The sequence below is a fragment of the Astatotilapia calliptera genome, chromosome 3, assembly GCF_964374335.1.
Source record: "Astatotilapia calliptera chromosome 3, fAstCal68.1, whole genome shotgun sequence".
NCBI lineage: Eukaryota > Metazoa > Chordata > Actinopteri > Cichliformes > Cichlidae > Astatotilapia > Astatotilapia calliptera.
In genome coordinates this window covers 83,624,721-83,639,024 of record NC_137424.1, presented here as the reverse complement: position 1 = coordinate 83,639,024, position 14,304 = coordinate 83,624,721, and the positions used below count along the sequence as shown (strand labels likewise).

Sequence of the window (14,304 nt, the reverse complement as noted above, 5' to 3'; positions counted from 1 at the left end):
AATCCCTTATTAAGTGAAAACTAGAGATCACAGTAGTTTTGTAGTAGTTTAAAGGGGTTGAAAACAGACCCCACTGAGTAGATATAAATATAAAAAGTACGAAATAAAGATGAACAAAGGGAAAGTTACAGTAGAAATTATCTTTAGAGTATTTGAAATTAATAATAGCAAGGATAACAACCTGTAAAGTGATATTAACAATGAAACACAGTTGGCATGATGACCATGCCCAGCATGTATAAAATGAATATAAAGCAAATAATTCACACGAAAATATTTTAATAACATAAATAAAGTATATTAAGACTGTGTCACTGTTCAGCCAAGGACAGTGTGTGAAAAGGTAACTGTCTCCACCCTGGGAAAAGGATGATTCTGCAGATCACCTGAAGCCCTTGATGGATACAAAATAAAATATAAATAATATATTATAATAGAACTGCCTGGTCCGCCATGCAACAGAGAGAACAAATGTGACCGCAGATTGGATGAATTCAAAATTATCTGTTTGCTGAATAAGATGATCCTAACTAACAAATTGGCTCAGTAGTAGCATAATGGTACACACTAATGGAATATTATAATATGCTATTGCTGTTATATAAGACAAAGAGGATAATATTAACAATGACATAATATTAATATGAAGAGGCACCTTAGTCGGTTATGATGTGAGGTGGATAATTGTTAAGCAGTAGTCTGCATCAAGCTTAAGGTTTGCTGAAACTCAGTGTAATGACATGTGAGATGAAGACAATACAGAGAATAACTAAACTAATGAAGTGCATAGAGGCACTTGACCAGCTTGAAACTTATCATCCTAGAATGACACATTGCTGAGATATAGAGCACACCTATAATAACAACCAATAAGCAAAACCCTGTAGACAACAGCTACAACTACAGGATTGAGAAGCTGAATTAAATATGTAGACACTGCTAAGCTGATGAGCATGTTACACATTTTCTTTTCTTTTTATTTATTTGTTTCTTTTAGAGCAGAAGCTGCTGTAACACACCCAAAGAAAGACTCTAGGTCTGACCAACCGTCTCAGTCATGGGCAAAAAGATGACAGTCAATAAAATTCTAAAAGATAATTTATTGACGAAAAATATATCAAGAGATAAAAGATAAAACAGTCCAGTGTCCCACTTATGAATTGTATAAAAACACACAGTCCCAAGGCCAGAGCCAGCTATGCCACACGGCCAAGTTGCACTCCACATGTTGCCTTTAACAGGGTTAGAAGTTGTCCTTGGAGACCCACCACCCTGCAAGCATATAGTCAGTGGTCACTCAAGCCTCTGCAACCCAGCTGCCTTTAGGCTGTGGCATATAATAGGCCCTGGACTGCACAGAGAGACAAAACGACACACTTAATATAAAATTCATAGCGCAAAACCCATCCATCCCAAACATATCTAATTTCATCACATTACATACCTGCACAGAGAGACAAAACGACACAGCAGTGTTTGTAGTGTGGGCTATAAGAAGACCAGTGTATCAGTGCAATCAAGTACACCTGCCTCTAATTAGTCCAACCCCATTCCAGCCATTGGCTCACCAAAAATGTGACACACACACAACACCACTCCCAACCCAGTGCAACTTCACACAATAATATGGAGCTGAATTAACACAGGCACATTAGTCTACCATGTTACAAGCTGCATGCTATTAAAAGCCAACATATGCAGACTTCTGCCTTGTTCGGGTGGCAGCATTTTTCTTTTGTGTCCTGACACGTTTATGTTTTTGTTTTTGTTTGATTATTTTGTTGGTTTTGGAAACGAATTTAAACGAACTTGTGACAATACTTGAGAGTCACAGTGACACATAGTGATTAGGCATATGATTGAAAAATGCCAAGGTTTAGAGCTGTGAGCTATGAGCTGTGAGCAATGCAAAGTTAAATATATATATATATATATATATATATATATATATATATATATATATATATATATATATATATACATATATATATATATATATATATATATATAAATGGGAAACAACCCTAACTTCAAAGTTTGAAATGTGTGAGATGCATGAATTGTTTGAAAAACTAGAAATTATCTAAAAATGCCTTAAGTGAAAATGTAGTGTTGCATCTATTCTCCCAAACCAAGAGAAAAAAGAAAAAAAAAAAAAAGGAGAAGAAGCATTCTGTAACTTAAAAATAAGGCTGACGTGTTGACAATAGACTAAGAGACTCATTTGCAGAACAGAGAGGCAAGCAACGTCACAGACACCAAGGCTGCAGACAGCCACGCAGAAACAGCAGATAAAATAGAGACAACGCCTGCTAGAACTGTGGAGAGGAAGGTCACTTCACACGAAGTTCCTGAAGGCTCTGGACGTTGTAGGGCTGTCCTGGTTGACACGCCTCTGCAATGTTGCGTGGAGATCAGGGGCAGTACCTGTGGACTGGCAGACCGGGGTGGTGGTCCCCATCTTTAAGAAGGGGGACCGGAGGGTGTGTTCCAACTACAGGGGGATCACACTCCTCAGCCTCCCTGGGAAAGTCTATGCCAGGGTGCTGGAAAGGAGAGTTCGTCCGCTAGTCGAACCTCGGATGCAGGAGGAACAATGCGGTTTTCGTCCTGGTCGCGGAACACTGGACCAGCTCTTTATCCTCTCGAGGATACTTGAGGGTGCATGGGAGTTTGCCCAACCAGTCTACATGTGTTTTGTGGACTTGGAGAAGGCATTCGACTGTGTCCCTCGGGGTGTCCTGTGGGAGGTGTTGCGGGAGTATGGGGTGTCTGGCCCATTGCTACGGGCCATTCGATCCCTATACAACCGTTGCAAGAGCTTGGTTCGCATTGCCGGCAATAAGTCGGACTCGTTCCTGGTGGGTGATGGGCTCCGCCAGGGCTGCCCTTTGTCTCCGGTTCTGTTCATAATTTTTATGGACAGAATTTCTAGGCGCAGCCAAGTGGCGGAGGGCTTTCACTTTGGTGGCCTCAGAATCTCATCTCTGATTTTTGCGGATGATGTGGTTCTGTTGGCTTCATCGGGTGAGGGCCTCCAGCTCGCACTGGAACGGTTCGCAGCCGAGTGTGAAGCAGCGGGAATGAGGATCAGCACCTCCAAATCTGAGGCCATGGTTCTCAGCCGGAAAAGGGTGGAGTGCCCACTCCGGGTCGGGGATGAGTTCCTGCCCCAAGTGGAGGAGTTCAAGTATCTCGGGGTCTTGTTCACGAGTGATGGGAGAAGGGAGCCGGAGATCGACAGACGGATTGGGGCTGCAGCTGCTGTAATGCGGACGCTGCACCGGTCCGTCGTGGTGAAGAGGGAGCTGAGTGTAAAAGCGAAGCTCTCAATTTACCGGTCGATCTACGTCCTGTGAGATTATAATATTATTTTATGCCATGTTAGACCCCTAATTAAAGATTGTGAATTATTATGTAGTCTTAGTTTGCATTATTCTCCTGGATTAGAAGAAGGTGATAACTATTGCATTTTTTAAACTGATTTGCATTACATTAGACTGTGATTTATTGTGAATGAATGATATTGTTTTATGATGCATTATACTGCTGAGTTATAAGAAATACTGTTCGCAGAAAGTCATCGCCTTATTTGTCTGATTAGAAGAGAACAGAACATACTGGAGTTTTCTGCCATCTCAGCAGGAGCAGATAAACAGGGAGCCAAGGTCGTAGCTTAGGCGCCGTGTGAGAGAAAGCATGTGAATGTTTAGGCTTTTATGATTAGGTGGGGGCCACTAGAGGCTATAAGAGTTTGATCAATGCTCCACCATTTTGAGATCTGATGCTGTCTGCGTACGGTGTCCATCTCCCACGCGTGTGATCATTAAAATCATCGTTTGACTCAGCCGGACCAGTGTTGTTCTTTTGGTTTTTCCTCTTGTATCCATTCCCAATATTTGAATCCGTAACACTATCTAATAGACAGTTTGTACATGTAAATGGAGAGTCCTCTTCACACACTGAGGTTAATCATGGTGTTCCACAGGGTTCAGTGCTAGGACCAATTCTGTTTACATTATACATGATTCCCTTAGGAAGCATCATTAGAAGACATAGCATACATTTTCACTGCTATGCAGATGACATGCAGCTCTATCTGTCCATGAAGCCAGATAATACACACCAATGAGTTAAACTGCAGGAATGTCTTAAAGCCATAAAGACCTGGATGGCCGCTAACTTTTTTTTTTTTTTTTTGCCTGTCCCGTTTGGTTCTTTTGCATCAGAATTGTTGTCTAAAGGCAAAGAAAGATGCCCAATGGATTTACTTTACCAAATTGACCATCCCAGCCTTGCCATAATGGTCCATTTGATTCACCTGTTATTGTTTATTTTATTTTCACTTACTGAATACGGGACAGACTTGAATGGAGGAAAGAAGGGGAGAAAGAAAGAGGGAAAGAGAAACAGCTGAGAAGAGGGACGGGGGAGAAGGGCAAAAAACAAAAACCAACAGAATGGACAGAAAAAAAAAAGAAAAGAAAAAGAAAATGCATCTATCGATCACCTGGATCACCTGTTGAGAAAGAAAAAAGAAAACAAGCAGAAGAGAACAAGAGTAATAGAATAAACAACATCACAATGATATATGGGAATATGACAGTAAATACTAAATATTAAACATTATTGTGCAGCACATAAGATCAACAGAACACAGTGTGCTTTGAGGTAGGAGCCAAAAAGGGTGTAGTTTGTGGGTGTGATCACCCGTGTGTACACCTGTGAGCATGGACGCGCTTGTTTTTAAAAGGTTCCTTCATGTAATGATCTGCTAGAGGGTGTGGGGGGGCCACAGCCCCATCCTCCAGGGCATGAAGCAGGTGTGGAGGAGATCAAAACTCCAGACATCCAGAGGCCCTCAGAACACAAGAGACCAAGGAAGACCCACAGAGGGGCAGCCGCGCCACTGTCCCAGAAAGAGCTGAGGAGAGTCCCAGATGAGGGTTCACTTAGCAGCCGCGGAGCAGAAGCCAGGGGGAGTTGCAGTGACGCGCCCGTGAGCTCTGCCGGCAGCCAGCTGTGCCAAAGTGACCGAGCCCCAGGCCGAGAGGCCGGGGACACCCCACCTCCGAAGTGGCCCGAGCGAGCCCCAGGCTCCAGGCCCCGATAAGCGGCCGCCAAGGAGTGAGCCGGTGTGTACCTGGATGCCCATCCCCAGACACAAAGAACCACCAACGCACCGATGTCTGAGGGAGTCCGCCCCTAGCAGGGGAAGTGGTGGTGGGGGGAGATAGGCCTCCAAACCTTGGAGGGCCTGAGGTGTCCCCAGAGAGGTGGCGTCTGATACCCAACCTGACATATAGACACAGACATACAGGCACACACACATACAAACATCCATTCCCACCCTCATGCTCTCATATGCACTTACTCCACACTCAACCAACGGCCGCTAACTTTCTGCTTCTTAATTCAGATCAAACTGAGGTTATTGTACTCGGCCCTGAAAATCTTAGAAATATGGTATCTAACCAGATTCTTACTCTGGATGGCATTACCTTGGCCTCCAGTAGCGCTGTGAGGAACCTTGGAGTCATTTTTTACCAGGACATGTCCTTCAACACACATATTAAACAAATATGTAAATATGTTCCATTTGCGCAACATCTCTAAAATTAGAAATATCCTGTCTCAGAGTGACGCTGAAAAACTAGTTCATGCATTTATTACTTCCAGGCTGGACGACTGTAATTCATTATTATCAGGGTGTCCTAAAAACTCCCTGAAAAGCCTTCAGCTGATCCAAAATGCTGCAGCAAGAGTCCTGACAGGGACTAGAAAGAGAGCAGATTTCTCCTGTTTTGGCTTCCTGTTAAATCCAGAATTGAATTCAAAATCCTGCTCCTCACATACAAGGTCTTAAATAATCAGGCCCCATCTTATCTTAATGACCTTGTAGTACCATATCACCCTATTAGAGCACTTGGCTCTCACTCTGCAGGCCTACTTGTTGTTCCTAGAGTATTTAAAAGTAGAATGGGAGGCAGAGCCTTCAGTTTTCAGGCCCCTCTTCTGTGGAACCAGCTTCCAGTTTGGATTCGGGAGACAGACACTATCTCTACTTTTAAGATTAGGCTTCAAACTTTCCTTTTTGCTAAAGCATATAGTTAGGGCTGGACCAGGTGACCCTGAATCCTCCCTTAGTTATGCTGCAATAGATGTAGGCTGCCGGGGGATTCCCATGATGCATTGAGTTTTTCCTTTCCAGTCACCTTTCTCACTCACTATGTGTTAACAGACCTCTCTGCATTGAATCATATCTGTTATTAACCTCTGTCTCTCTTCCACAGCATGTCTTTATCCTGTCTTCCTTCTCTCACCCCAACCAATCCCAGCAGATGGCGCCGCCCCTCCCTGAGCCTGGTTCTGTCGGAGGTTTCTTCCTGTTAAAAGGGAATTTTTCCTTCCCACTGTTGCCAAAGTGCTTGCTCATAGGGGGTCATATGATTGTTGGGGTTTTCTCTGTATCTATTATTGTGCTATCTACTGTACAATATAAAGCGCCTTGAGGCGACTTTTGTTGTAATTTGGCGCTATATAAATAAAATTGAATTGAATTGAATTGAATCTCAGTGTCAACTGAATGCAGTCAGACAGCAGTGTGAAGCAGAGGAAGCTGCCATTAGCTGCTCTACTATCAGTCCACTAGATGGAGCCATGAAGCACACACGATGCATTCACTGACACACACTGATTCACTGTGACAGGAAGCTTCAGTCAGTCCTAGCCTGTTTGGTGCCTTGGGCGAACACTCCCTCTGGACATCACGCTGTCTTTTCTCTGTAAATGCAGCTCCAGGTCCTTCCACGTGCTGCTCTGTATTTGTGCAGTTTGTAGTGTGTCCTGGGAAACGTAGCACACATGGTGTTCTTCTGCTGTTTCCTCCTTTCACTGAGTGTGAAACACTGACGCTGTGCTGTTGTTCACAGAGGGGAGCTGATTCTAGCTGCAGCTGGACTCTGTCATCTAACTGAATGTGTTGGTGCTGATCACGGGGCTCTGAGGGGGGAGCAGCAGGAGGACTCTGGATGCTGACGTCAGTGTATCTGTGGAAGCTCCCACAGCGTGTCTGTCATTCAATATTGTGCTGTATATTGTATCTATGCAAAGATGAACAGACTGTGTGTTCACTGGTCTCTGTGCTGCAGCTCTGATGTCATCATCACTCCCTCCTCCACCCTCAGCAGTCCCAGCATGCTGCTGTGGTGCACCCCACCCTCACTCTACACCTGAGCCACAGACCACACCCTCCACCTCAATATACACCACAGTTTTCTCTGCTGTGGAAATGAGATCAGGAGGAAATCATCATTATTATTATTTAATAAACGCTCACATTAATGTGGGCTTATTTGTTTCATATTAGAAACATTAGTTGAGTGTTTTTAGTATAAAATGGTCAAAGTCCCTCTTTTTGCTCCTCCCCTCACCTGTGGATGGACGGTGCTGTTACCGTGGTGACAGCTTGGATGTGTTTCAGTCCTGCCTGGTTATCACTGCAGGAATCTTTCACATTTATTACAGGTAATAACTCTGATTTTTCTGTGTATTATGAACTAAATGTATCCTGATACACACAGAGATGGATGAGCAGAGGTCACATGATGAAAGAACAAACATGGAGTCTTTGATTTATTTAGATATTTATTGATGAATGCAAACAAACCCTGACACTGAACCATCGTCGAGCTTTCACAGAACAAACCTGATCACATGACCTGCTGACCCAAACAGTGCAAAGCTCCATGGCAACAACAACAAACAGCCTCACATATGTTAACAGAGGCTGTTAGAAGCACAGAGTCTTTACAGTCTTTCTCCTGTTTGGACACAGATCTCTGCACATCTTCATCACAGTTACTCACAGACGTGCAGAGTGTGTGGATATCAAAGCTAAGTTTCCACCTTGGATCCCAACAAGAGCTCCAGTTGGATCCAGTTTGATCCAGTTTCTGCAGTAAATCTAATGACAGACCTCCAGGTGCACCTGCAGAGTCTTCTTGTTTTTTCAGCTCAACCATGAACTCTGTTAAATGCAGTAATCAAACCATCATAGATCATAGATCCTGTTTGACAGATGAAGCTGTCCCTCTAAGTGTAATCTAACACAGCTTATTAAGCTCACTGCAGTCTGTCTAACTGTGAGGAACTGAAGCTCTCAAAGGCTGAGGACAGACCCTGGATTAATCTGAGGACTTTGGTGGTCCTGCTGATGTGTTCAGTCTGTGATTGGACAGAGAGCAGGGGTCCAGGACCTGATGGGATTCAAACCATCAACTTTGTTTATGTCTGTCACCAGGGGAAGGGAGTGTTGTGAGTGCGTATCTGTATCAGTGTACGTGTGTGCGTGTGTGTGCGTGTCGGGGTGTGTGTCCCGAGTTCAGCCTGAGAAAGTGTCCTTTCACCTGTTAGGCAAAGATCAACAGTCCACAGCCTACGCAGGTGACCTTGAGGAATAGGGAAGAGAGTCAGTTCGTTCTCATTATCAAGTCTCCAGGAGGAATGTTGTTGTTCTCCTCGTTGTTCTCCAGATGTATCTCTCTTTTAAGAGCGTTGAGCTTCTCCAAGATCTTTCCCATATTTCATTCAGTAAGAACAGTCCACAGTTTCAATCATAGCGGCCAGCCTTGTGGGGTTTTGAACAGCAGTCACAGCTTTCTTCAATTTCTGATAAGACAGGGCCAAGCCAGCTCCAAACAACAAGAACCTTGTTACCATGGTTCTGAATAGGTAGATGTCTTCAATGTCTTCGATAGACAGTCCCGCCAGGCACAAGACACACCACTTCTGCCATCGTGTATCCAGCTTGAAACGTCCCTCCAGGACACTCAGGCTCTCCCGAACCCAGGCGTCTAGTTGAGAATAGACCAGTTGATCAAATCAATAGTTCTTTTGGAGAATAAGAGCGAGAATGTGAGGCTCTCTCAGGGATAGAGTCAGACAAGATAAGGGAGGGAGAGGGGGAAATATGCGTCCGCCTCGTCCAAGAGCCAGGGAAGAAGATGATGCCAATCTACAATCAGATTCTGCTTAGAACTGCATTCAAAACTATTGAGCCAATATTTTCAGCTGATATGGCTGAAACATTTTCACATGATGAGCTTCCAACAACGGTAAGAGCATGTGGAGACTTTGGAAACATCCCATTAAGAAAGAGAAATCAAGCATTTGGATTCATTTTAATGAGCTCAGACTTGTTAAAAATGCAGAGGAGCTTGTTGTGAACTGAACTTCAGAGAAACATAACATACTGAGATTCACTGTGAAGCTTTGAGTGGAAAAAGACAGAAAAACAACATGTGGATCCTGGAATAATGTGAGCTTCCATCTTTAAACGACTGAAGAGGAAGAAGTTTACAAGGAATCATTTAGAAGAGTTTCAAACATCAACTGATTGAATCCATGAATCTGAAAACGTGTTTGTGAGTGAAAGAGACAGACATGTACAGACTGAACTATCTGTTCAACAGTCAGACTGTTTCTCTAACAGGAGACACTCTTTACACTCCACTCAGCACAGGGACACTGAGGAACCAGTCCCTAACCAAAACCCAGGATAAAGAGTTTGAGTGAATGTGGTGTTGAAGGTGTGGAGGTGGATCAGAGTGTCAGAGGAGACTCTGTAGAAGGACAGAGTGCCAGCAGGACAGTCCACATACACTGCTGCTCTGTTAGAGACAGAGGAGGAGGAGGAGGAGGAGGAGGAGATGGATGTTGATCTGTTATTGTGACAGACAGAACGAGGACCATCACCAGCACAGTACAGCCTCCAGGAATGATCATTCCATCCAAACACACAGTCACTGCTTCCTTTCCTTCTGATTCTTCTGTAACTCACTGATATATAAACGTCTCCTCTGCACTCGACCTCCCAGTAACAGCGACCAGTCAGACCATTTCTACACAGCAGCTGAGGACAAACATCAAATCTGTCTGGATGATCAGGATATGACTGAACCTCCTCCACACGTGTCACCTTCCTGTTGTTGTCAGACAGTTGGAGGTTTGTGTTCACTGTGTTTGTGTCGATTGTGAGTTGACAGGAATCTGATGGAAAGAACAAACACAATCCAGCTGCAGTTATTGATCATTGATTGACACTTTGATGATGACTCCTGACATCAGAGATGTGAATGATGTAGATATTTGAATGTGTTCTGCTTTGTTTTCATGAATCCCATTAAAAACACACTTACACTTCCTCAGACCTGGTCTCAACCATCGGACACCAGCTGGCTCCACCCTGAAAGGAGGAGGGGGGTCAGAGCAGCACAGTCAGCATGCACACATGGACATTACATGGCTCTCATACACATGGACATTCACAGTGTTCATCAAAGTGAAAGCCCGGGGGAATGAATTGTCTGTGGTGTCGGTTTTTAAATATATACAAATAAGAGGAGCTGGTTGTGAACTGAGCTTCAGAGAAACACAACATACACACACTGCAAAAAATTGTTTGTGTCCACTATAAGACAGAGGAGAACAGCACAGGGATAAACCTGCAGGTCTGACAGCAGGAGGTGGAAAACACTTCAACGAGTGAGAGTCATGTGAATATTGTCATCTGATTGGCTTGAATCCTCTAGTTAGTCACAGAAAGAGGCCCCCCTTGTCCCAACACCCCTCGCTGCAAGCTAACAGCAGCCTAATATCACTAAGCTAATTGTATTGCTGTGGATGATTAGCAACAAAACATATTTTGTTCAACAACAATCACTCTCAGTGTAACTATAGGCTTTTTTTTTGAAGTGTTGTCAGGGATACAGTTACTGTGGAACAGCTCTTTTGGGCAGTTAGCAGTGTTAACTGCTCTTATTAGCGCAGTTCGAGGCTATTACTAACTTGATGTGAATTTGCATTATCTGCTAACGCTACCACTGTTTTTAACTATGTGAATAGCTAACGCTTATACGCTTTTGCCTTGAATTATAACTATGTGAGGACCCTATTTCTAATTAGGGGTGAATAATTATTAGCAGCTAATGCTAATACCGTTTTCCCTTTCCTTTTAACAATGTGAGCAGCTAGTGCTAAGTAGGCTGATGTTAGCAGCTAATGTTAATTTGATGTGAATTAGCTAAGTAGACTGACATTAGTGGCTAATGCCAATTTTAAGTGAATAAGAATTGGCAGCTAATGCTAATACCATATGTTCTTGCTTTATAACAATGTGAGCAGCTAATGCTAAGTAGGGTGCTGTTATTAGCTAATGATAATTTGAGGTGAATTACATTACCCTCTAATGCTAACAATGTTTTTTCCTACTTTTTAACAATATGAGAAGCTAATGCTAACACTATTTTTCATTCAATTTTAACTTTTTCCCTGCGATGTGAAGAGTTAATGCTAAGTAGGACGCCATTAGGGGCTAATTCTAATTTTAGGTGAATAAGCAGTAGCAGCTTATGCTCATACCGTTTTCCTTTCCTTTATAAGAATGACAGCAGCTAATGATAAGAAGTCTGCCGTTATTAACTTAGACTAATTTGATGTGAATTAGCATTATCCGATAATGCTAACTCTTTTCACCTGGATTATAAGGATGTGAGGAGTTAATGCTAAGTAGGCTGCCATTAGCGGCTAATTCTAATTAGGGGTGAATAATTATTAGCAGCTAATGCTAATACCGTTTTCCCTTTCCTTATAACAATGTGAGCAGCTAAAGCTAATTTGATGTGAATTAGCAGTATATTAGTGAGCAGCTAATGCTAAGTAGGCTGCGGTTATTAACTAATGCTAATTTGATGTGAATTAGCATACTTAGCTACTGCTAACACTGTTTTCCCTTACTTTTTAACAATGTGAGTAACTAATGCTAAAACAACACTATTTTCCCTTGCATTATAAAAATGTGAGTAGCTAATGCAAAGTAGGCTGCCGTTATTAACTAATGTTAATTTGACGTGAAATAGCATTATGCACTAATGCTAACACTGTTTTCCCTTACTTTTTAACAACGTGAGGCATATTCTAATTAGGGGTGAACAATTATTAGCAGCTAATGCTAATACCGTTTTCTCTTTCCTTATAACAATGTGAGCAGCTAAGTTCAAGTTCAAATTTTATTCACCACATGCAGTGGCAGGTTGCCCTGCAGTGGAATGAACCCGTCCCCCAACCTTACACACACAACAAAGACGTCACATGGGGATACAAGTCAGAGAACGGTTGCATTACAGAAAAAAACACTAAAATATACACTACAATGGGAAAGTACAAGAGGAAAAAAAGCCTGTTCATGTGTCTAATCGTTTTTCCCCACTCAGTGACACACCCGCCGGGGGTCAAACTCTGGTAATTGGTGATTCTTTTCTCAGACATGTGAAGCTGGCTGTGGTTAAACCTTTACTTAAAGAACCATCTCTAGACCCAGCTGTTTTAGCTAATTATAGGCCAATCTCCAACCTTCCTTTCATATCAAACATCCTTGAAAGAGTAGTTGTCAAACAGCTAACAGATCATCTGCAGAGGAATGGTTTATTTGAAGAGTTTCAGTCAGGTTTCAGAGCTCATCACAGCACAGAAACAGCTTTAGTGAAGGTTACAAATGATCTTCTTATGGCCTCTGACAGTGGACTCATCTCTGTGCTTGTCCTGCTAGACCTCAGTGCAGCGTTCGATACTGTTGACCATAATATCCTATTAGAGCGATTAGAGCATGCTGTAGGTATTACAGGTACTGTGCTGCCGTGGTTTGTATCATATCTATCTAATAGACTCCAATTTGTGCATGTAAATGGAGAGTCCTCTTCACCCACTAAGGTTAATTATGGAGTTCCACAGGGTTCAGTGCTAGGACCAATTCTGTTTACACTATACAAGCTTCACTTAGGCAGCATCATTAGAAGACATAGGATACATTTTCACTGCTATGCTGATGACACCCAGCTCTATCTGTCCATGAAGCCAGATAACACACACCAATGAGTTAAACTGCAGGAATGTCTTAAAGTCATAAAGACCTGGATGGCCGCTAACTTTCTGCTTCTTAATTCAGATCAAACTGAGGTTATTGTACTCGGCCCTGAAAATCTTAGAAATATGGTATCTAAGCAGATTCTTACTCTGGATGGCATTACCTTGGCCTCCGGTAGCGCTGTGAGGAACCATGGAGTCATTTTTGACCAGGACATGTCCTTCAATGCACATATTAAACAAATATGCAAGACTGCTTGCTCATAGGGGGTCATATGATTGTTGGGTTTTCTCTGTACCTATGAAGCGCCTTGAGGCGACTTTTGTTGAGATTTGGCGCTATATAAATAAAATTGAATTAAATTGAATTATTATTGTTCTCAAACAAAAGAATGAGAATGAAATACTGATTTTAACATGGCCCATTAGCAGCATTAGCTTATCAGAGTTTCCAGTATTTAAGCTTCCATTTCCAAATGTTAGCTGCTCCTGTCTGCCTCTTTGTCACACACACAGACTGAAATGATTCACAGCCTTGTTTCAAACTTCTGTCAGTGTCACTGACTATCACTGTGACTGTGGACATACAGCATGGGAAACATACACATCGCTGACACTTTATTAGGTACACAATGGCCACTATCTCAGGTACAGTACACCTTTGACCTGATAAAGTCTATTTAAAGTTACAAAATGTTGTCTGTCCAAATATTTATGGACCTAACTGTAGGTCTACTTTTAATGAAACTCTCAACATGATTTATCAGTTATCATTAATGTTCCTGCAAACAGGCTCCTTGGAGACCCCCTACACAAATATCCATGTACTATCCAGCTAGACTAGTGTGTCTGTCCCTGAAAATTTTCCTGTATGTGTGATTGTTCATGTCTCATCTGCAGGAAAGAAACAGGAAGTGAGTGAAAGACACAGGAAATGTTTCCAGCTCTTCCTCCTCTATCAGACATTCTCTCCATACCTGAGAGTGTCCAGTCTCCAGCCTGGATCCTTCAGTCCAGCCGACAGCAGCTTCATTCCTGAGTCACCTGGATGATTGTAGCTCAGGTCCAGCTCTCTCAGATGGGAGGGGTTGGAGCTCAGAGCTGAGGCCAGAGAAGTACAGCCGTCCTCTGTGATCAGACAGCCTGACAGACTGAAGACACACAAAACAACAATCCATCTGTTATCTTTGCTGCTTTAACAAAACCTCAAATCCCAGTCAGAGATGATGAGCATCATCACAGTGATGATCATTTCTCTGTAACCCAGGCTTCCTGCTTCAGGATCTGTGCATGCTCACAGAACAAGGAGACCTTTAAACATTATTTCACTAATGGATGGACGGACTGAGTGTAACAGTGTTTATGTGGTATTATTCCACTTGC

The 14,304-nt window shown here is 42.8% G+C and overlaps 1 protein-coding gene across 1 annotated transcript in view; it reads right to left on the bottom strand.

Moving 5' to 3' along the window:
* Window positions 1-9,168: 9,168 nt before the first annotated feature.
* The window catches only part of LOC145425997 (uncharacterized), a 33,118-nt gene continuing 27,982 nt past the window's right edge, over window positions 9,169-14,304 (bottom strand). Inside the window, exons 7-9 of the mRNA XM_080299554.1 lie at window positions 13,899-14,072; window positions 10,200-10,246; window positions 9,169-10,050 (exon numbers count right to left, since the gene is read on the bottom strand). Coding sequence (XP_080155680.1) covers window positions 9,515-10,050; window positions 10,200-10,246; window positions 13,899-14,072 — 757 coding nt within the window. The 3' untranslated portion in view covers window positions 9,169-9,514. The remainder of the gene's footprint in view (window positions 10,051-10,199; window positions 10,247-13,898; window positions 14,073-14,304) is intronic.